General features: G+C 40.2%; 2 protein-coding genes across 2 annotated transcripts in view; both read right to left on the bottom strand.

Annotated features, from left to right (window-relative positions):
* The window catches only part of phactr2 (phosphatase and actin regulator 2), a 42,431-nt gene that overhangs the window by 4,958 nt on the left and 14,392 nt on the right, over window positions 1-23,081 (bottom strand). The window contains exons 2-11 of the mRNA XM_080036315.1: window positions 10,591-10,770; window positions 9,803-9,877; window positions 9,242-9,370; window positions 5,860-6,397; window positions 5,370-5,548; window positions 4,982-5,138; window positions 4,210-4,265; window positions 2,532-2,596; window positions 1,725-1,862; window positions 73-149 (exon numbers count right to left, since the gene is read on the bottom strand). Of these exons, the coding sequence (XP_079892441.1) occupies window positions 73-149; window positions 1,725-1,862; window positions 2,532-2,596; window positions 4,210-4,265; window positions 4,982-5,138; window positions 5,370-5,548; window positions 5,860-6,397; window positions 9,242-9,370; window positions 9,803-9,877; window positions 10,591-10,770 (1,594 nt within the window). The remainder of the gene's footprint in view (window positions 1-72; window positions 150-1,724; window positions 1,863-2,531; window positions 2,597-4,209; window positions 4,266-4,981; window positions 5,139-5,369; window positions 5,549-5,859; window positions 6,398-9,241; window positions 9,371-9,802; window positions 9,878-10,590; window positions 10,771-23,081) is intronic.
* Window positions 19,556-23,051, bottom strand: LOC307257168 (N-acetyllactosaminide beta-1,3-N-acetylglucosaminyltransferase 3-like). The gene is made up of 2 exons (XM_080036316.1): window positions 23,003-23,051; window positions 19,556-21,339 (listed from the first exon to the last, which is right to left on the bottom strand). Exon 2 carries the CDS (start codon window positions 21,327-21,329, stop codon window positions 20,199-20,201), a length of 1,131 nt encoding a protein of 376 aa, XP_079892442.1. The 5' UTR covers window positions 21,330-21,339; window positions 23,003-23,051; the 3' UTR covers window positions 19,556-20,198.

Genomic DNA, 23,081 nt, shown 5'->3' with positions numbered 1-23,081 from the left:
ATGGTGATGAATTAGTAATGAAGCGTAAGTCATCATCAGAGACGGATAAATGGTCATCGACCGCTCGAGTACCTGGTGAACTGTTTGCTGTCTTCATGAACCTCCATCTCTCGACTCTTAAACTCGTTGAGCTCTTTACGGATAGCAGCCTGAGGGGAAGAGACACACACACACACACACACACACACACACACACAAACACACACACTGATGAAAATGTATTTAGAAACACACACCGTCACACGTCATCAAAACTCAGCTACTACACATTTGTGTTTTGAACTCCACTTACTTCCAACATCTGTGGCTCAGTCACAGTGCCCACCATCATGGACTTGCACACTTTGATGTGCATTCCCATTAAGTTTAAAAGGGCTTTTACAATGTGAAACCTGCGGGTGCTTGAGGCATCTCATTTGGGCTTTTTGAACACTCCCACTTCTTAAAAAGTGCTGCCAAACAACAATAGCAGCAAACGTGGGCCTCGTTCTTCGGTCTCTTAAGTCACAATTATGTTGAATTGTTGGTTTATTATTATCAGACAACATGATTAAAAATTCATAAGATTGTTTCATTCAGGAAGTTAGTTGAACAACTCTTTATTCTCAATTAGAATAAATTTGCCTTGCTTTTGCTTGGCCACAGAAATCCATCTGCCACAGTCCATATCTTTTCCCCAGTACAGTATTTGACCCACGTTCTTGCACTCGGTACTTGTACTAGTTATGCAGGTGATGCAAATGAAAATAAAGTCTTTAATGTTCAAGGATGTAGTAGGTCTGAGACTTTTGTGTGCTGTGTAGTTCTAAACATCAACAGCAGAGGGCAGGATTGACATAGAACCAGCCCTTCAGTCAGTGCACCCTGAGGGCCTTTCCTCTTTTAGACACACAGGGGAGCCATTCGAACTGGAGAGTTGGAACAAACAAAAACTGGAAGAACTTGACTGGTCTGCACAGTGCCCTGACTTCAACTCCTTCTCACGCCTTTGGGAGGAACTGAAACACATACTTGAGCCAGACCTTATAGGCGCCCACACTGTCTGAACGTTCCTGGTGCTGAATTGGAGCAAATCCCTGCAGCAAGGATTTTGTGGAAAACCTCCACAGAAGAATGGAGGCTGTTATGGCATCGGATTAACGCCCCTTAAGTGTTGGAAGTAAATACTTAACAATCACACATTTGGTTGTAGTGCTAAGATGCAGTGTACTTTGAGATCCTTCACACACCCTTAGATCATTTGCACTTACAGGCCGATATCTTAAAGCTACAGTGCATTACTTTATCATATAAAAGAATGTCGGTTACATTAAAGCCATCGACAAATGAACTGACACAAAGTTGATTACGCCTATCAGCTTCACAAAACTCTCTGTATTTCTAAGTATGGCAGCATTTAAAAACTGGTGTAACCCCCTGAAACTTGTGCAGGAGTTCAGAAAAAGAGTCCCAAAAAAATGTTCAGTTGTATATTCTAGTGCAAGAAAAAACCTGGACATACAGTAGAAGGGATCAAATCCATGTGCGATCACTGAAGGCTTACTTCACGTTGATGTGCCTAGAGTGTTGTTGTAATAACTCATAGAGGCGACAGAAGTTACGAACAATATAGCTTTGATGACAGTAACAGGTTAAGAGGTTGATATCATAATAAATGGACAAAAGTAGTCAATCAATAAAACTAAAAATGCGCCTTTTACAATGTAGCATGTTAGCTGTAGCACCTTATCAGCGGGGGTAAGCCGTGTCCAGGGTTTGTCTGCCCGCCGGTCGTAATCCTTGGCGTCTGTTACCTCCACATACTCGTTAAAACACAGGATCCTGCGAGCAACGAGCTCTGCCACTGTAGGCCTCACACTGAGCTATAGACACACACACACACACACACACACACACACACACACACACACACACACACACACACACACACACACACACACACACACACACACACACACACACACACACACACACACACACACACACACACACACACACACACACACACACACACACACACACACACACACACACACACACACACACACACACACACACACACACACACACACACAGTGGAAAAAAAAAACTTAATTCGGGAATGGATATTTCAATGTTTTTTATTGTCTGATATTTCGTTAATGTTATATGTGCCCATGTTTCATTTTACTCTTGTTCCTTGTATTAATTGTTTAAAAAATAACAAAGGAAGAAAATGTTATCTTTAATTACAAGATTTATAGAGACAGAAAAAAGAACTTCTCTGAAAGGCAAGTTTCAGTTCTATCCATGTCCACTAGATGGACTAATCAGTTTGCACAAGCTTCTTTTCTGCCTCCTACCATGACTCATAAATTGCAGCAAAACATATTAGTGGCTAAACATAGACTTGCTGTGTCCATTTTTTTCTATTGCGCGCGTGTGTGTGTGTGTGTGTGTGTGTGTGTGTGTGTGTGTGTGTGTGTGTGTGTGTGTGTGTGTGTGTGTGTGTGTGTGTATGTGTGTGTGTGAGTGGTTGGTGTTTAGAGTACCTTTCTGGAGAGTCTCCTTTTAATCTCTTGCTTGGCTTCCTTCTCCTCGGCTTCATTCTTTATTGCTAGCAGAGAACAAACATTCAGTCATTCACACCTTCTGCAACAAGCTTCTGCTTAAATTTGTTACAGCTAGATAATGTATACGTGTGTGTGTGTGTGTGTGTGTGTGTGTGTGTGTGTGTGTGTGTGTGTGTGTGTGTGTGTGTGTGTGTGTGTGTGTGTGTGTGTGTGTGTGTGTGTGTGTGTGTGTGGATGCCATGGACTGAAGTTGCAAAACAGATTATTGCACATTATCTGGGTACATAAGGTACAGACATGATGTGGGGAATGTTAGGCCATGCAATGTTTGTGCTCAGTACCACTACACCAGTCAGGCGTGAACGTTTATTTTAGAAGTTGTTTATATACATAAAAAAAAAATGTAAAGCCTCAAATAACAATTCATGTATATATTGTAGGCACACAGGAAGAACAAGGTCAGAAACACTGTTCAGATCAATGTAAATTGAATTGTGCTATTTCGGATACACTGCCTATATATGCCTGATGAATTTGTATTTCCTGTGTTGTTGTATCCATTGAATGCAAAGTGACTATTGCGCATAGCGTGAGGCAGATATTGCATTAATATTCAGTCTTCAGTAAGAGAAAAGGCTATTTGTATTCATTCAGTTAACCTAAGAGAAAAAGTACTTTTGAAATTGTAGCTTAAATGCATATTTGAAGCCTCTGTTGGCACAAATGGTTGCCTAGTATACTCATGACCTAGCAGAATAAATTCAGTTCTGCTTGTTTGTATTATACATACAGATTTTGTGTCTTGACAAGGTAGTCTATTTAATATTCATCACGATAAGTAGTCGATTGTGCACGATTGAGCTTTACCTCACTGACATGAACTAACAATGACCTCAGTGTGAGTTACCACATCAGCTCTGTGCAGGAGACATAACGCGTTCAATAGACAATAAGTCATCATTTAGACAGACATATCTGTTGCATCTATCTGATTAATGAAACACACAAGGCCACATCTGGCAATGTGTTTCTAAAACTAGACAGCTGGAACACCATGATACCCTTTATAACCAGGAACATATATTACTTTATGTCATGCAGGCAGATGATATTGTTGCTGCCTGCAGTTATGATCTGGATGGACCTTTTCTTTGTGCAATGAATACAAACGGACAATAAAACAGCTTCATAGAAAATTAAAATCAGGATTGTCAAGTGCATACACAATCCCTTTTACCGAAGCCATAATGAACCTTGTTAGCAGTTTTATTACTTATAAAACCCCAACAGTGCTCCTGACCTGAGGAACTTTAAATGCTATCAGTAAAACATCGCTCTTAAAATCATCTATTGGTACTGCAGGAAACTACAACAACCAAAACACTGTTATAGCAAATGGTATTTTTAACTATTTAGCTACCAGCATGTATATTCACATCCTGACCATGTATCAGATGAGGTGGTTATGTCAATACTAATGAGACAAGTTTGGAAACACAAATGACCATGCATCCATATTTATTCTTCTTGATATTGTCATAGCTTAAGAATAAAAACAAATTAGTAATAATTATATAATTGTTCTTAATATAATGATATTCATGAAAATGGTTGATCACATAACACCTCCGTTAAATTGTGGATTTCAGAGACTTACGCTTGAGGATGTTCCTCTGCTCCAGCTCCTCTTTGGCGGGTCTTTGGCTCAGGCGCCTGAAAAGTGAAAAACTGTGTTGAAATATTTTTCTACAATAGTCGATAAAAAAAACATTTAAATATTATATCGACTTCTTTAGAAAAACAACATGAATAATCACAGTAACATACATTGTACACCTGTATTTAAGTCGACTCTGAAGGCAGTTTGGCACCATCCTTTCTGCCTTATCTAATAGAAAAGGCCAACACGTAAGCTTCTGCAGGTTTTTACCGAGTATCATTCTGTAACATTACACCGCCCACAACTGCACCCAAAAAAAACATTAACTGGTAATACCCCACAGCTCCAGAACATCAATGAGAATTCACACCTATCTTTGTAGGATTCACAGCATACTGAGCGTGTGTGTGTGTGTGTGTGTGTGTGTAGGTGTACTTTATTTCTTTACCTTATTGTATTTTAATTTCAGGTGGAACATCCTTTATAAGCCCTTTGGGGTTTCTTTTGTCCCACCCTTGCATTTATGTATGTCTATGCGCATCTTCTTGCCATTTTAATCTTGTTTATCTGCACAAATAAAACTAAACTAAACTAAACTAAACTAAACTAAACTAGGTGTGAGTGAGTGAGTGAGTGAGTGAGTGAGTGAGTGAGTGAGTGAGTGAGTGAGTGAGTGAGTGAGTGAGTGAGTGAGTGAGTGAGTGAGTGAGTGAGTGAGTGAGTGAGTGAGTGAGTGAGTGAGTGAGTGAGTGAGTGAGTGAGTGTGTACCTGACTAGTTTGCTGCCTATCTGTTGGCGTAGCTCAAGTCTCTCCGTGTCTGAGCTCCGCGGTAGAATGTTTTTGTCCTCCAGCTCTCTCTGGCTTGGTCTGTTCCCCAGCTTTATGTTCAGTGTGTCTCGTCGCCGGATCTTAATGGCTAGGGAGCCTGAAACAGAGACATGCAGAAAGAGAACTGGTCATACATTTCAACAACATGAATTGCATACTTTTAATGCCTCATAAAAACAACCTGCACATCATCATGTCAAATTTGAGTAGGTGTTGTCAAGAGGGCTGCACATCAACACTATAAAATAATCGTACAGGTTGTGCAGGTAAACACACTGGCTTTCTCCCGATGATCTCCATTATGGTTGTGTAAAATGAAATGCCGTACTGTTTGTGTACTCGTCATCTTCCTCATCCTCTTCCTCATCAGTGCGGTACAGGATTGGTCCGTCTGAATCAGAGTCGCTGGTTTGGCTGTATCTCGGCCTGTCAGGAATGACTGTCACCACGGCCTGCTCCGTGTTCACACTGAGGCCTTTGGGGCTTTCAGATTGCTGCTCCGCCGACCTGCAGGGAACAATAACAATAACAGAATGATCGCACGCATTAGCTGAAATAGAAAAAATCCTTAAAATTGGTAAAGCTGTTTCTACCAAATTTTTATTTTTCACATTATTGTGTACACAAAGAATTACAATGATTCACTGATTTATTTTCAAAAAAACACATTCTGAATTATTTCAGCGCCTATCATGTACCTACAGCAAGAATGCTGTGTGGAAATGTGATTCACTCTAGAGGTATAAGACTGAGTATGCAGAGAAGACAAACACATGGACAATGTTTCACCAACTCTCGAGACCTAACTAGGTTTTTACCTCGGGCTGTTCTCCACAGAAGACCGTATCGTATCTGCTTTCTTCTTCTTTTCTTCTTCTCCGCCCTCCCCTCCTGTTCTCTCCGTTGAACTATTGTCTGTCTCTGCCTCTGTGAAGGAAGTGTCCTCCGTGACATGGTTGATATGGCGGGAATGGACTGCGGGTTCAGGCGGAGGCATACCTTTGTGTGTCTCCTCACCTGCGGTAGAGGACTTGAGAGCAGATTTGGGCTCTACACCAGGTTTAGTTCCATTTATCTCATGGTCCGAGGCTTTGGGTGAGGCAGACTTGGTGTCCTGGGAAAGAGCAGAAGGTTTGAGCCCCCTAGGCTGGCTAGGAGTCTCTATGCAGGCCTTTGGAGGTGTGGATGAAGAGGCTAGAGTGTCCAATTTCCGGTTGGTCCTTGTATCTGCCCCTCCACTCTTTGCTGCTGCGGCGCTGGCATCCTTAGACGCGCGGGAACGGGGGGTGGTGCTGGAGGTGGAGGTTGTGGTGTTTTTTGTGGGGCAGCCCGTCTTCTTTGGATGGGAGGATTTGGCTGAGGAGAAGCAAGACAAAGAGAAAAGGAAACAATAAGAAAATGACACTTTCTGTCCCCCAGGTGGCTCAGTGTCCTCCCACAGACATTCAAGACATTAGCAGAGCTCTACATTGTTTGACGGTGTGATATTGTTTCTATCTATAAAAAAATCTCTCTTATATTTGTACATACTTTCCAACTACACTCACATTTAAGCATTTCTTTTTTGCACTCAAAAATACAGTCAACATGTTTTTAAATGTTTCTTTATCGGGATTAAAAAAGAAAGAGAAAAGAGTCCTTGGGGAAATATCAGATATGCTCCTTTTTGCCTCAGCCAGCCAGCGTACGTCTGTGTCTGATTGACAGCAGCCTGCAGGTTGAGCCCCGGCATGAAAACAAAGAAAAAGTTGTGAAACGTGCCGAGGCAAACAAGTCATGTGCATTTATGCTGTTTATTATGCTGCAGCTGATAAGCTTATTAGCCATTTAGCTTGCAAACTGATGTTAACGGTGCATTTTCCCATACACTTGGTCGTTGTTCAAAGTCTGTGGCTCTTGTGTTGTGAAGCAGGTTGATGTCTGACCATTAGTCAGGGTATCTGTCTGCCTATGATTGAATGCTAACATTACTGCTTTAACCAATAGTAGTGTAACATTTGGCAATTTGATTGGTGAATGTTCAAAGTGTTTGAAGGAGTAAACTGCTGTATTGGAACATGCCGGCAGCCATGGCTTTTTCAGTGTTTGAATAACCGTTTCTGAATAACATTTTTAAAACTGCAACAAATAAAAAATACCTAAGGTTATACTGACTGAAGTGGCTCTTTGAGTGTCTGTGAAGTGTCTTTGTGTGGTGGTAAAGGAAGCCAGAGGAAAAGGATGCACTTCAAATCTTATTAAAACATTCATTAAACAACTTTTGTTCCACATCCCCAGTAACTCACCATAAGATAAACAGATGCCTTGGGAAAAGACTGCATGAACATCACATGCAAAATTCCAACAAGTACACACACATATACTGGACGGGGGATGGTGATCATGCCCTAGCATCATGCTAATATTTAATTAGCTTGTCAGAGCTCATTTTTAGAAGCTCATTTTCACTTACCTCACTCAAATGTGCTCACACGCTCAGACTCACCACACCCCTGCCCCCCCCCCCCCCCCCACACACACACAGTTTGTGTCCCCGGTTGCAGAAGTTGCCCTCAATCAATGGTCTTATAAATGTGTCCCTGAACACTTGTGCACACACACACACACACACACACACATACAGAGACACCAATTAATTTTCACATCTGCTTTTCAGAACACAGTAGGAGAAAGATCATAAAACAGAAATCTGGTCATGGTCTTACAGGTGTGATCGACTTTTAGCGTTCAAGTAACAAGGACATTTTCCATGCGGGGAGGCAGGCAGGTAAGAGCATCAACAGGCAAACTGGCTTCAGTCCCATCTAGCCGAAACTTACCAATCCCACGACTAGTGTTGTTAGTGCCCCGCGTGTTAGCTTTAGCTTGAGTGGATGAGCCTGTCTTGCCTGTGGTTTTAGCCTGTGTCTTTTTATTCCCAGAGGCACCGTCTCTGTGCCTGGCAGTGACTGCAGTGCCACCCGCAGTTTTGGAAGAGGTGGGCAGGGTGGCACTTTGATGTTTTTTAGCCTGAACGTCTCGAGGTCGCACCTGGTTCCCCCGGGCAAGGGGTTTAGGAGGAGCACACCTCTCTGAGCCCATCAGAGGAAGCGTGAGGGAGAAGTGATAGATGTTTAGAGGTTAACATAGAGATTAGAAAGAAAGAGAAACTGAAAGAAAAAGAGGTGAGTTGGACAGAGCTAATGATGATGAGAGAAGATGATTGAGCCGTTAGTCTACAGCAGGTTTTGTTTTTATTTAAATGAATGATGTATAAGGCTTTGGATATGACAGATAAGTGTACGCATTAACCTTCCCCCATCCTCCAGCGTTAAGGCATGTGTCTTCCATTACTGTATGTGTTGCCCTAGGCCCCTTCCATATTATTGACAAATGAACAAACAAAATGGCTTTGAGTTCAATGCTAACAGGGTTGAGACGAGAACAGCGCAACACTTAGGGTAGCATCAGACAGGAGAACAGTGGCCCCCGTCTCCTGAGGGAGAGGGAGGCATTAGGAGATGCCTAGCGCTCTGTGTAGACGCTGTGTAATGCCTGCTGATAGGCTGATATAATGAGAATATCTATAACGAGAATATCTATATGAACACATTAGAGGCAGGCAGGGACCACACAAGAGGTTTCAGGAAGAAAACTAATACCCATACATTCCACGGCAGAGGTGAAAAGAGTTTGTTCAGCCTTATGAACATGAAATTGTCAAAGGAATACAGAACCCCCACATTCCGGACACACTTTCTGTCTGGAAGAGTGAAGCCGATTTTAGGGTTATCCTTCGAAACACATTAATACTACCATGGATCCAAAATAGCTCCATGGTCCAGGAAATATCTATTAACTTAGAGCACAACATTTGTATGCTTGAGGCGTAAAATATTTTCAGGCCCATTTCTTAAACTGAAAACAGAGCCTCTTTGTAATACTAAATACACCCCCCCGCCCATTTTGCCCTCTGAGTATCTTTTTCCCCTAATGTTGCCTTCTCTGTGTAGATTCGGAAATATTTTCATAAAAAAAAAACATTACAATCTCTATGGTGAATTAATGCTTAATTCGAAACTGTATCACTATGGGTGATAGTGCTAGTATTCAAATAGTAACACATGTGGACAAGAGAATGACAAAAAGACAAACTGTGAAATAAAATGAATTCTGGTTATTATTTATAAAATCCCACAGTTACACAGAGCCAGATGTTACCTGTTTTGTCTTCAGTGCTGGCCTTTTCTTCCAGCTGTGTTTCTGGAGACTCAATGTCAACTTTGACCTCCTCCGGTGTCACACTGGATGTGGCATGGCCATTAAGATTTTCACTGTTGTTTGTTACATCTACAAGAAGGAGAAAGAAAAAGAAAACAGTTACTGCAACCGAAATCCTTCAGTTTCTCGAAAGTACTCACGTTTGTTTTTTGAGTTCTGCTTTTACTGGAATTATAAGTGACTTGAGTAATTGAATTTTCAGAGTTGAACCGAGTGTGAAAGACAATGAAAAAAAAAAGATGGACAAATGTGTAAAGTTGATGAAAAATACATTAATAGGAAGCGGTTAAGATGTCAGATCTCACAAAAGGACAAAGTCTCCATTTGGTTTATAAGTATTTACAATGTTTTGAGCAGTAATTACAGCTCCATCACATGGGATTTTCTGTTTTGTATTCCCAAAAATCAGGATAATCATGTCTTGAGTTTTCGCATTTGACAAAAGGATAAGTGGAGATAAATCAATGAATGAAGAAACGTATATGAATGCATGACACAAACCCTCAGGGATGAGAAGAACTCCTTTCTTGATGAGCTCCTCCCTTGTTTGTCGCGTGGAGATTTTTCTCTCCAGAACTAAAAAAATAAATAAAAAATGGAGGTCAATGTACGATTCAACATGTGATGTATTTAGTCTACTTGGCAAGCTACATCAAATGATTCACACATACATTTATAAAAAGCCATTGCACAACAGCTGCTTTCCTCTCCTTATTGTGAAAAAAGTCCTGGCAATCCCCACCTAGCACTGCACGCGACAGCACCACATATGGAGTCTCAGAGAGGAACTAAAGCTACGTCTGTCATCCTACTGCAACCCCACTTCCCTGAAACCTCATGGGGATCATTAGGAATCAATCTGCCTCGTTCACAATGAGTCCTGCACGCAGCTGAGTCACCGGATGAGTGTGCTGTGCTAAGAGCTGATCACCCATGTAGGGCTGAAAAGATTAGTCCCATTAATAATGGACAAGATTATGACGTGTGCAACTTTTTAGATAATAATCATCTTCTGATTTCAAATTCTCAAATGTGAGGGATTTGCTTATTTGCTTCATTTTCGTTCTGGACACACACACACACACACACACACACACACACACACACACACACACACACACACACACACACACACACACACACACACACACACACACACACACACACACACACACACACACACACACACACACACACACACACACACACACACACACACACACACACACACACACACACACACACACACACACACACACACACACACACACACACACACACACTCTTACCTTTGGAAAGATCTTGGAACTTGTCACTGGTCTTCTTCTTCCTCCACTTCCAGGGTTTGAACAGTTTTCCTATTGACGACAGCTTGCCTCGCTGCTGCCGTGATGCAGGGGCATTCTGGGTATTGGCGGTGCTGTCCACCACCACGTCACAGCTGGCCAGGGATTTTTCCAAGCCATCAACTACAAGAAACACATGCACAAATACAGAAATACTTGATCAAAAAATCAGATCTGCATCATTACACAAACTCCAAACATAAGCATGCACTTCAGTTCAAGATGTATCTTACAAGAATCAAGATGCTTAACAAGACAGCATACAATAAATACAAAATAATAATAATAAAAAAAGAACATCTGCTGCAAAATCCTGTTTACTGTTTTTTTTCCAGTGAATGTTGCGAAAGTTTGTCTTGTGAAATACTGGAAAGAGGCATGTCTTAAAGACCATAACAAGTGCTCAACTGAAACAATGCGAGCACAGCAGCATAAGTCTACTCTCTTTAGTTTAACTGCTTAATGCCAATACACATATTATATGGCCTCAATGCACCCATTGTTTAAAATGTTATGTAAGCAAATGCTTCAAGAGGATTTTCACGTACTATGTCTACTATACTGTATATTGGGGCGCCCTTAGCTCAGTTGGTAGGGCCTCGGCCAGCAGCGGACCCGGGTTCGATTCCAGCCCGCGGTCGCTCTCTGCATGTCACTCCCCTCTCCGCCCCATTTCAACTCTGTCTCTACACTATCAATAAAGCATAAAAATGCCAAACAAAAATATCTTTACAATACTGTATATATTTTTGCTGCATCAATCGCTTGTTTCACTCTACTACTCAGCTTTCAACGGCTGACAGGAATATTATTTGTAACTCCGTCTCTGAACAGTATTTGTAGGGTGTGTGCTTCTGTGTGTGTGTGCGTGTGTGTGTGTCTTGGCTAGATCACTGTCCTTCCACATCTCCTCCTCTTCCTGTCGAAAGATTAGAAGTGCTGTGAACTCTCTGGAATAGTGCAGACAGTGTGTGGATGGTGTGTGTGTGTGTGTGTGTGTGTGTGTGTTTGTGTGCATTTATGCGTACGTGTGTGTGTGCTGTGCCAAAAATATTTTACAGAGGAAAGAGAGGTGGTGTGTGTGATACCTCAGATTCAAGAGGAATTCAAAGGAAGTTTTTGTTTTTACAGCTTCATAACAGCTTCTACTGAGTCACTCCAACCTCCTATCTGTAGGGAGCTTATTAGCATGGATCAAATTTTTGATTTATGATTACAGATAAAGTAATTTTTTCCCAAATGACTTAATTATTTCCCTCAATGGAATGTTTAATTTAAGTTATCATAGTAGCTAGGAACTGAAGTTAGTTGTTGTGGCTGGTTGGGTCGGTTACGAGAGAGCACACAGGAGGAGTCAACAGCAGTGTTAGTGTGAAGATGCCCACACATTACTAGATTATTTCCCCTCAAATTATTGGTAAAAGAGTACTTCAACATTTTAGCATTACTATCACATTGTTGGACGCATGATGGACACATTTTGAAACTTATTAAAATCGATGTAGAAGAACCATACATTTTTATTATGCGAATTCTTCTTCCTTGTGCCAAAATTACCAACAATTTGTGGTTGTGTGAACATGAATTCGATTTTTTTTTATTGTCCCCTTCATCCCTCTCTCTAACACAGTTTTGTTTTGGCAAATAAGTACAGACATGTAGACATTGAGAGGTGCATTAATCAACTTTCACATGAATTAGGTCAACAACACAATGAATTTATCTGATTTAATATCAACTCACATGCACAAAGCCTACTACTACCAAAAATATTTTACATTTGAGATTTCATTCGCTTAAAAGTTTGAGTGTGTGTTTATTAAGTAAAAAGTTTCAACGATTTCAACTTATCTACAAACTTACAAATGTAGGATGAAAAAAACGGGACGTGACGGGAAAATCAAATCAAATCATTGATCATTGAACTTGTTAGACGAAAGACAATTCACACACACACAGTCATCATCCAGGAAGGGAATCTGAGAAAATGTAGGGGTTAAATTCATACCTTCAAGGCTTAACCTTTATTTAGTTTTGTATTCAGGTCTCTGCTCTCCTACTTACGTTCCTCTTATACACTTACTTTTTTTTATTATTATTTTATTATTAGCTTTCCTACTTGTGTTACTCTTAAACTTTTACTTTTTATTTATATTGCATTGTTGGAGGAGCCCAAGACTAAAGAATTATATTGCCAGCGACAGCTCTGTAATTGTTGTGCATATGACCATAAAACCATCTTGATCTTTGGCTGTTTAAAATGTGAGCACACACATTCACACATGCGCGCAAAGAATTATGGAACCGAATCAGATGTTTGCTTTGCCTTCTGAGGATGTTTATGAACCACATCTGATGCGGAGCAAATGCATATCCTCTCAGCTCAATTGAAAACAATCGATAACCAATTGATTGTCTGTCTCTTCCCAGCGTCTACAGACACTGTTGATGCCCATACTGGATGTTAGTGGCCCATCTGGTGCTGACTGATGGATATGAACTGAAGCTATATGATCATAAAACATGCCTTTGACTGATGTTTATTGGTGATGGCAGATCAATGTATCGTTTCAGTAAGAGCATACCGCATTATATCAAATGCAAAGATGAGGCTAAAAGCATTTGGTGTTCTGTGGCAGAGTCAGCACCAAGAACACAGATGTCTCATCATTTGCAGTAATTATAAAGTGGGGCTCTAATAACGAAAAGCAGCAGAGTCTAAGGATGCAATTACTGTAGCATGTTCACAGCATGACATTTCTTTGCCTTATGACCCCGACTGCTCAGCGATGTAGCAACATTGTAATTAAGAAAACAAGAGTGAAGACATGGAAAAGTGCAGTGCAGAGCCCAGTACATGCTCTCCCCAGACAGCAATTTAAATCCCTCTCTTGCATACACACACACACACATATAAATCCACACACGCACACTCTCATTTCCTGTTCCTGTGTTGATATCAAATCTCAACAATAGGTGCATTTCAGCAGCTGCTTTGTGCTGCTAATGATGGGAAACTAAGTAAGAGCCATTATAATCACCATTAGCCCAACTATTAAACCTCTGATGGGAACCAAGTAGCTTATTAGTTGCAGAGAAGGGAGAGAGAAAGAGAAAGAAGAGAAAAGTAAGGGGAACAGTGGAGAGGAGCAAAGAGAGGGACAGAGAGAGAGAGATAGAGAGACAGAGAGAAATAGGAAGTCATCTTCATCAATAGACATAAATGTCCTTGCAGTATGCAAAGTGTTTAATAATAATACAATTGTAACTATGCACATGTATTGTAAAGGAAGGAAAGGATACTTATAAGAGGAAAACTTAAATCTAAAACGTGTTGGGGTGATACAGGAAATGGATATTTTAGTAAGCCTATATATTCCTATGCAAACATTCACACTGAGAAGCTAAACTCAATTTAAATCTAAAAAAATTAGTAAGTAAATGACTTTCTCATCTCATTCATTACAAAATAAGTTATTTTCCAGGATAGAATACAGCATACATATCTTCCAGACCAGTGGGGTGCCACGCGATTGATTAATTCCCAATTCTTTATTAATTAAGAATAGGCCCATATTACTTAATTTAATTTGAATGGGCTGTTTTGCTCTAGTTTGTCTTGACACCCACACATTAAGACCATCCTCCCTAAAAGAGACAGCATCAGTCGTTTCATAAAGTTTCTTCTGATACCACATAAGATCAAGTTCAAGCGACAAAGTTACTATGACAGAAGCGAAGGAGGAAGTTGTTTTAAAGCGACTCGTGGGAAGGAGTTCGGGACTAGGTCAAAGTGAATGGATGGATCAACAAAACATCAGACTTAAACACAGGAGACCACAATATGTTCCCTGCTTTCAACAGACACTGTTGTTTTTTTATAAAACAATACTATCACGATCATTTCCCAACCTCAGCCACAGTTTAATTATTGTAACCACGAGGACAAATGGCCCATAACCTTAACAAAGGTACTTTGGCCTATTTTAACCCCAGCTCATTCATTGCGTGCCTACACCTAAGAAAAACTTTTAACAATCAAGTTACTATAACATCATAAAACCGATTCACTCATTCAACAGCTGACGTTGGCTCATGTCATGTTCACCCACCCCTCCCCCATTGCTCCCTCCACACACCCCGCCCCCTGACACATAAGTACAGAAATTACAACTGTCAGAGGACGACAAAGGAAGTGACAGCACGGTCATATATCGGTAAAAACGGCAGTTAAAGAATACAATATAGCTTTTAACCTCACGGCCAAAGAGAGACAAATTATGACTGTACAAGAAAAGATTAACTGGGCACCAATTCAGGGATTTGTGGTTATTAATATGCTCATGAATACAATGGTAAGTATTATGATGAAGCAAAACTTGGGCCAATGATGAGATCATAAAAAAAAAATGTATTTGTTATACAACAAGATCAGCAAATGTGAACAGTTTCAGCCACAATACTGCATTGCGAGAGAAATCCGTGCAAGAAAAACAATGTTTTTCTAACCTAAAAATAACAATGACAGGTACAAGCTTTTTATTTTAACCAACGTTTCTTTAGTCCACCTCAGGGGTCAACTCTGGGATGTTAATATATACATTACAAGTGCTGACTCGACAGTGGATTTTGCACCGAGGCGTTTTACTTTTGAATCACATGATCTCATTTCATGCTAAAAGAGTGAGTGAGACAGGGTCTAGGTCTAGGATATACAGTATAGCAGCTGTGGAAGTGAGTGTGGAATAATCAGAAACACAAGGGACTTATCCAGTCCAATACAATAACAGGACAGAGGGCAACTATGCACTTTCACAATGGTTCAGCAGCGATTCAGCTTTTCTATACATTTTCTTTATGGCATAATTGTAGGGTTAAAGACAAGTGGCGATGTATTGTGACAAAGCCAGCAGCAAGTTTTTTTTTCTCAGATGTTATAGCAGGAACACATGTGTTAAGAAGGAGGGGGGAAACTAAGGGAGAGGCTTCCTTCCTTCACAAGTCACCGGGGAGGGAGGAACCAGACGTCACCAAAACAGAGGAAGAAGTGGAAACTGAGGTTGAGCGAATGAAAATGTGGGAAAAAAGCGAGGAGAAGAAGAAGAAGAAGAAGAAGAAGAAGAAGAAGAAGAAGAAGAAGAAGAAGAAGAAGAAGAAGGTGTAGGACGTGAGCGTGAAGGAGGAGGGACCACACCCGGGCATTAGCTGCAGTTTTAACACTTTGGTAATTTCTTCCAAGTTATTTTTTTTTCTCCCCAATGCAGGCAGGCCAGAGAAGTACAGTCGCTGTTTAACTCACCACACCAGAGAGGTTCATGTTGAGTCAAGAGCAACAAACCAGAAAGAAATCAAAAACAGGAAGCTGCAGCTTCTAACAGTGTTTTTTTTTAACGCAGCGTCATCAAGGCTCAGAAAAGGATATCAGTTTTATATTAATGATCTTTCAATATCACCCTGACAGAATCATTTCCCCCCTATACGATGCTGTTAAGTACTGTGGATTCAGCATTTGAAGCACATCACGGTAGCATTATGTAAGCCTTAATGCAGCCACGAAAAGCATATTATAATAGATCATTATACAGCCCCCAGGTTCCTATAGGCACGTTGGCTTAAGTGAGCTACAAAACAATTTGGGTTTTATTTGAAAATGCTGACAGCGCCATAAAAAAAAAAAAAAGGAGTCCAGTTTTGTTTTCATCCGGAGTAACTTCCTCACTTGCTGGACCTCGCTGCCTTCAAGCGTTCCCATGAAAAAAAATATGTGAACACATCAGAAACGTTTACTTAATGACTTGCGGACATGGCTAAAGATGACATTAAAATTAAAAAAAGATTAGTAAGCATTAAAAAAGGTACAGCACTTTCTCATACACTCCTGTGCTTACTGGAAATGCCGCAGGTGAAGTTAATCTCATATTTTATCTTAAGATCATTCTGTATAGCTTCATCAGTGAGTGAAAAAGCGTATGATGCATCCATACATTATTTCTGTTTTACAGTAAGCAGTTAGCACCTTCTGTTGGGGTGCTGAATCCTTCTCGAGTACAAGTATTTTAGATTAACTTAAGGGCAGCATTCCAACTTTTACAAATGTATTCAGTTGTAACATTGCCTTAATACAACCTGTTCTATCATTTCCTCTTATCAAACGGTGCCTACTATGAGTAATGCTTTCAATAGTCCAGCTATGATAAATTAAAGGATACCTCATTTAAGGAATTTAGGAAACAAAAAAGATACATATGTATAACAACATCTAAGGTAAAGTGACTCCAGTATGTTTTAAAGACAGAGTATTTTGATGATTATTAGGATAATATTGTGATAATTCTCATGCACACACACACACACGATTATTTGGCCAGTGAAATTAGTGACGTTAAAGTTTTAAATCGCCCCATGCCTGGACATTATCTTCCTCTGCAGACAGAGTCATGGTCAGCAAAGAAAGATGGTCAGAAGCAAAGAAGACGTAAACAAGACAAAGACTTCAACTTCAATGGCAATGTTTGACAATTTTCCACACTGGGTGCAACAGACACATTTTGGTCTATACCTGATATATTGAAGTACAATATAGCCTACGAGCAAAACGCAGGACACAAGGGCTCAATAAATGGTTTCCTGAATGTGAAAATGATGTGAAGAAAAAGGGATTTTGGACTGAGGTAGAAACTTACTTTATGTTTGTTGTTTTACTTTTATTTTGCCTGTATTGAAAAGATTGTTCCTCACTAGCAGTGGTTCGTCATATTGAATTGCTGGTTTCCTAATTCATCAGGTGCTCAATTCCAGACCACTGATAGTGGGCACAGTGAGCATTCAACCTGGCCCTTCAATCACAGGAATTGAGATTAAAAGGAAAGGAAAGGGGTTATTGCCTATATATATTTTTATATTGTAGTATTTTATCTTTTGGAGTGTTGTGTATAAAATTACACATTTTAAATAAACTATTTTGATGACATGGCAATTGTTTTAATCATTTTCCAAGCAATAAACACCAAACCTTTGATGGTTTCCGTGAAATGACATTTTCACAAGGTTCCATGTCTATAACCTCAGCTATAAGTGAGGAAGAGTTCTGAGAAACCTTGCCAAATATAAGCAAGCTCACATTTTGACATAAACATTTTGTTTTAGTTTATAGAGTTCCTGTCTGTGAATTAAAGCTAGAGTCAGCAATTCTGGAGAACAGTTGTTCTCAAAAATGAATATGTCCTCATAGGCCTAAGCTACTGTGTGTGCGGCACGCTGACATGATCTGTTTTAAATGCACAGCCATAGGCATTGTAAATGGGCATGTAAACAAAGGGTATGTAAACAAAGGGGGACCAACATTTACAGAGCCTAGGCAGTGTATTAACACTGGATGTATTTGAAGTGCACACACAGATAGCGGATCGCAAGGAGATATTCACTCATTTTGACCAAAAGTGATTTAGACAACAAACGTTCTACAGAATCACTGACTCCGCTTTAAATATAAACTTTTGACAATCTTTCACACAGTCCTCTGCTCAGTATGGTGTAGGAAAACAAACTGGTTTATCATAAGCTGCTCTCCTTTGCTCAGATCTGGACTAGTGTCAAATGGCTGCTATTGCTAAACACATAAACTCACATCAAACACAGTGCACTTCATTACGCAGCCAGCACCAACAATGCAGCCTTCAATAAACAAATCTTGGGTTACACAACAACACATCCTGCTTTAAAACTAACTGGCTATTTCACTTGTTTTTACTGCAGTTGGGTAACACAGCCGGGGCGATAAATTTAGAAACAGAAACTGGGTTTAATGGTGCAAGAGCATTTCAATTAATTTACTACATCATGTAGTGGGCTAACTTCGTATCAGCATGAAAGCATTAGGCGGGTTGTTTGGGTGTTGAAGAGAGAGGACGTTTCCATAAATTATCCCGACAAGACTTTCAAGAAAAGAAAACGAAGAAGTTGAGTTAAGATAGCGGAATGTCCTTGGAGAGAGGAGGAGGAGGAGGGAGGGAGTAGGCTACACACACACACTCACTCACACACACACACACACACACACACACACACACACAAACCAACAAACAAACTCACCGCTCGCAGTCTGAGACACGGCAGACACAGCAGTTTGACCCATATTCTGCTTCTTCTCCGGAGCACCGGGCCCGGACCGAGCCTCGATCGCCACCCCACTAACCCCCAGACACACACACGGGCGCGCGCACACACACTACCCGCGGTCACGGCCTCGTATCGCCGCACAAATCCCGCCTGCAGCCGACGATGGAGTTCATTTCAAACTGTTTTAGCTTTCCGTGATGGAGTAGACTAGTCGCTGGAAACTTGGTTCACTAACTCACTCACTCACTCACTGACGGGCTGCCTGGGTCTCTCTCTCTTGCTCTACGTAGTTACTTCCCCTCCCACCGCTTCCTCCTCCTGTGTGCAGCTGAAAAATGCCTCTCATTCCTCCGTGCAGATTAGAGGCGCTGCCAGGGTCAAGGGGTAAAGGGGTACTACTGACACCTCCACCCACACTAGTTTACACTGGCCAAGAGAGTAGTCTAGTTCATTATCACTGGTGAAAGAGGCTATGTCGGCTATGGCCTTAACTGGAAGTTGTAACAGCATTATAGGCTAAGTAGCAAATATTGTGTAGCCTAGAGGACAGAATGATTGACTCAAGACAGTTTAAGAAGGAGATGCCAGGATGTAATAAATATGTAAACCATATTAGTTATCATACATTATTTAATGTTCACAGTACATGAGCAATACAAATTTACAAATTCTCCCATCTACCTTACCAAACTTAAAATCTTCCAGGTAACCTGCTAGACAGGCAGCCACTTGTCTAATATATTGGTGAAATTTAATTATTAGCCAAATCCTTATAAAAAATGCTGTCTTGTTTTCGCAAGCTCATTGCATTAATTCAATATTATTTACTTAGAAACATTATTTACTGGATAAGATGATGAACGTATATATTACATTTTGTATATTGCAAAGAGTATTCAGTGTATACCACAAAATAAGTGAATAATGAACTCATACAACTCACTGCAAAGCTGCTCGGCAAATCAAGTCAGTCACATATCATGATCACATACATTTTTTAAAAGGTGCAGTGCGTAATAAAGGTGTATTTTGGCGACATCTAGTGGTGAACAATCTAGAATGCAACACAAATTGCTACCCCTCCCGTTCAGATCATTTATAGAAGCTACTGTGGCCTACAAGGACAAGAAGCTAGTTACTAAAGATGGCATTATCCACCACTGCCTCAAGTCTTTCCACAATATCAAGTGATGAGGTGAAAATGTATCTAGTTATTTATTCTATATTAGGCCTACTTCTTCGTCCTCCAACAGGTGCATGTTTAGCAGTCGGCCACTATATTTAAAAAATGCGAAAGGAGGTAAAGTTTGTCCTCTCTGTGCTACTGTAGAAACATGGTGGTGCAACATGTCGGCCTCTGCTTCCAAGTAAATATAGAATGCTAGAAAAAGAAAAAAGGTAAGAAAAAATTATTTCTTTTACACACTGCACCTTTAAGGCCCACTACATTTCAGATTAGGATCATTTATTGCATGCCACATAAAATACATTTTAGCTGACATGAATCTGTGAACCAAAATGAGCTTTCTATAAAAACAGGGGTCGTATAGATCTAATTTATTTGAGGGGACGTGCAGTCCAAGGGGCTTGAATCCCTCATGGGAAGCTGGACTGAGACCTGCCTTGGCCAAACACATCCCCATGTAAGCATCGTCAATTGGATGAATAGCAACGTACTGGGACATGTTATGTATGACCAAAGCTGTATAGCCAGACAAGAGGAAGCCCCCACCACTACAGTAAGGGGGGTACACGTCTGCCTCTTGTATCAGAACTGGGACAAAATACTTATGTGGTGGTTCTCTAATAGGCAACATGCCTACATTCAGACTGCCAACAAAGAGGTGCTTGCTTCCATCATTATCCTTGATGCTTTGGAGATACTGGATCATGTTGTCTGTGTTGGCAAACACGTCATCGTCACCATTTAGCAGGAAGCGAGTCTTGGGACAGTTTCTCTCCATCCATTCCAGGAAGAGAACCTGCTTCAAGGTGAGGTTGATGAATGATTCATCAAAGTCCCATTGGAGGATGTCATTGTACTCACGTTGCTCCAGTGTGAGGAGTGTGTTCATTCTTCTTTTCTCAAACCCAGTGTGGATGGTTCCTGAGATGAAGACCCTTCTGATCCGCAGACCATTCTGGTCCTTCTCTTTGGCCCAGGTGTTGCGCAGCACCTCTCGGCGGTCGTAGTTGTCAGGTGTGCTTTTAATGACCAGCAGAAGAAAGACTTGAGCTGATTTATCAGCTCCTCCACATTTGTCAGGAAGGTCCAGTAGCATGGGGAAATGGCGACAGTGTTGATAGTAGAGAAAGTCTTGAATGCGCTGAGGTAAGGTTTTAAAGCCTTCAATCTGGGCAGCAGACATATTTAGTTGACATTTTGGCCAAGAATAAACATAGGGCTTCGTTTTGGTGGTTGGCTTCTTTGTGCTGTCATCCTTTCTCTCGTTTATTTGCAGGTGGTCGGTTGTATGTTGAACAAAAACATCTTTCCAGAGATGGAAAACCAATAGACCAAGAGCTCCAACTATTAGGAGGATTTTCATCCATTTTCTTCTCATCCTTTAAACTCTACAAAATGAAAGACAGTTTTTACAAGTCTGACAGAACAAATAAATAAAAATAAATTAAAAAATAACACATTTAAAAGGTGTGGTCTGCGATTCTAGAGAAATATTTTTGTCAAAATAAGTGAACATCTCATAATCTGCTTCCTGTCCCTTCTGTCTGTGCGCTGATGTTAATATAGCCTACAGCCTAGGCTCAGTAAAAGGGCGTGTTGCTAGCTTTGTTGTATTAACACAACACATTCAGTTAAATGAGTTGTTCAATGTAAAGCCTAAAATAGATAAATAGATGGATCAATATTTAGTTTAATTAAAAGCCTGACTGTTTTAGTGATAATGCAGGAGGGCTAGATCAGTAGGTATGAATAGCATCCAGGAATGGTGCACCGATCAGAGTGCAAGGAATGATGATGAGGAGACGTAGCTTTCTTTAGGCTATATTATTTTCAGCCGTATTTATTTAAATCCTCTGTATTGTCTTGCAGTTTTCTATAAAACAGTCAAATAAAACACAATTAGTTGTATAAAGAATAATAAATAAATAACTATTGGCTAAACATATATACAGTATAGCAGGCTGATATAAATAACTAAACAGAGCCTCAATCATAATACCGGAGAAATCATACACAAAATATACTCAGATAAAATAAACAGACTCTACATAACATGACCGCGCCAAAGAGCAGACATGGGGCCAAGCGGCACACTGCATGTGCAGGACATCTCCCTTTCACGTAATAAGCCAACTGCCATAGCAACCAAACGACGCTGCTTAACTTAGCTTAACTTAGCTTAACAACCAACGTCAAACTTGCACATACACATTATTGATTAACACTCACAATGAAACAAAGTAACAGGCACTTACATTTTCATGAACTCAATACAAGAGAATTAAACAATAAGGCAGGTAACAGAGAGACGATGAGCCACCTGTAGACTGGGAGCAACTGCTCTTAAAGCGACAGTAACCATTAATCTCAGAGCCTTTTATACACTGACTAAAGATGTAGGTTTCGAGTTTGCCTTTAAAAATATCAACACTGTCCCTCAGGTTCCAAGGCAGGCTATTTAACAGATGTGGAGTATAGGAACAGAAAAACGCCCCACCACAAGTTTTCCCTCTAACTTTAGGGACTATTAAAAAAACACTGCAAGAAGACCTGAGGGTTCATCAAATGAAAAAATAAATTCTGTTAAATAACTAGGACTAAGACTGTTCAGAGTTTTATAAACCAATACAGGATCGTAAAATTAATTCTGCAACTAACTAGCCAGTAAAGAGACTTTAAAAGTAGTGTAATGTAATCAATCTCTACATTGACAACTTTAGTGAATAATTCGATTTTCTTTTCATCACATGAACGTGGATCAAAATCCAAAATGAAAAGCTAGTATACTCTCTAGATCAGTTGTTTTTATAGCAAATAGAGGTTGTTTAAACAATGCCTGTGAAAACAGACTTTAGTAGTGTCAATAATGGTATAAATGTTTCACTGTAAATCATAATATATTAAAACAGCCCAAACTCTGACCACTGTTTCAAAGGCTTTCAGCTAAAACCTCTTAAATTAATACCCATTTATCAGCAGCATTAATCTGATGTCTGTCTGCTCATGATTAAAGTTTTTTTAAAGTCTTCTAAAATAAAAAGTTGTACAAACCTTAAGTTATGTTGATCTCTGGGGTGATCTGATACTTTTGCTGTGGGACGTCAAAGACTCTGGTAAGTACAGGATATAT

This window comes from Ammodytes marinus (assembly GCF_949987685.1).
Source record: "Ammodytes marinus genome assembly, chromosome: 11".
NCBI classification, from domain to species: Eukaryota; Metazoa; Chordata; class Actinopteri; order Uranoscopiformes; family Ammodytidae; genus Ammodytes; species Ammodytes marinus.
The sequence above is the reverse complement of the archived record's forward strand: the minus strand, read 5'-3'. Positions and strand labels throughout refer to the sequence as shown.

Coding starts and splice junctions, on each gene's coding strand:
- LOC307257168 (XM_080036316.1), bottom strand. CDS start 21,329: ATGAGAAGAAAATGGATGAAAATCCTCCTAATAGTTGGAGCTCTTGGT.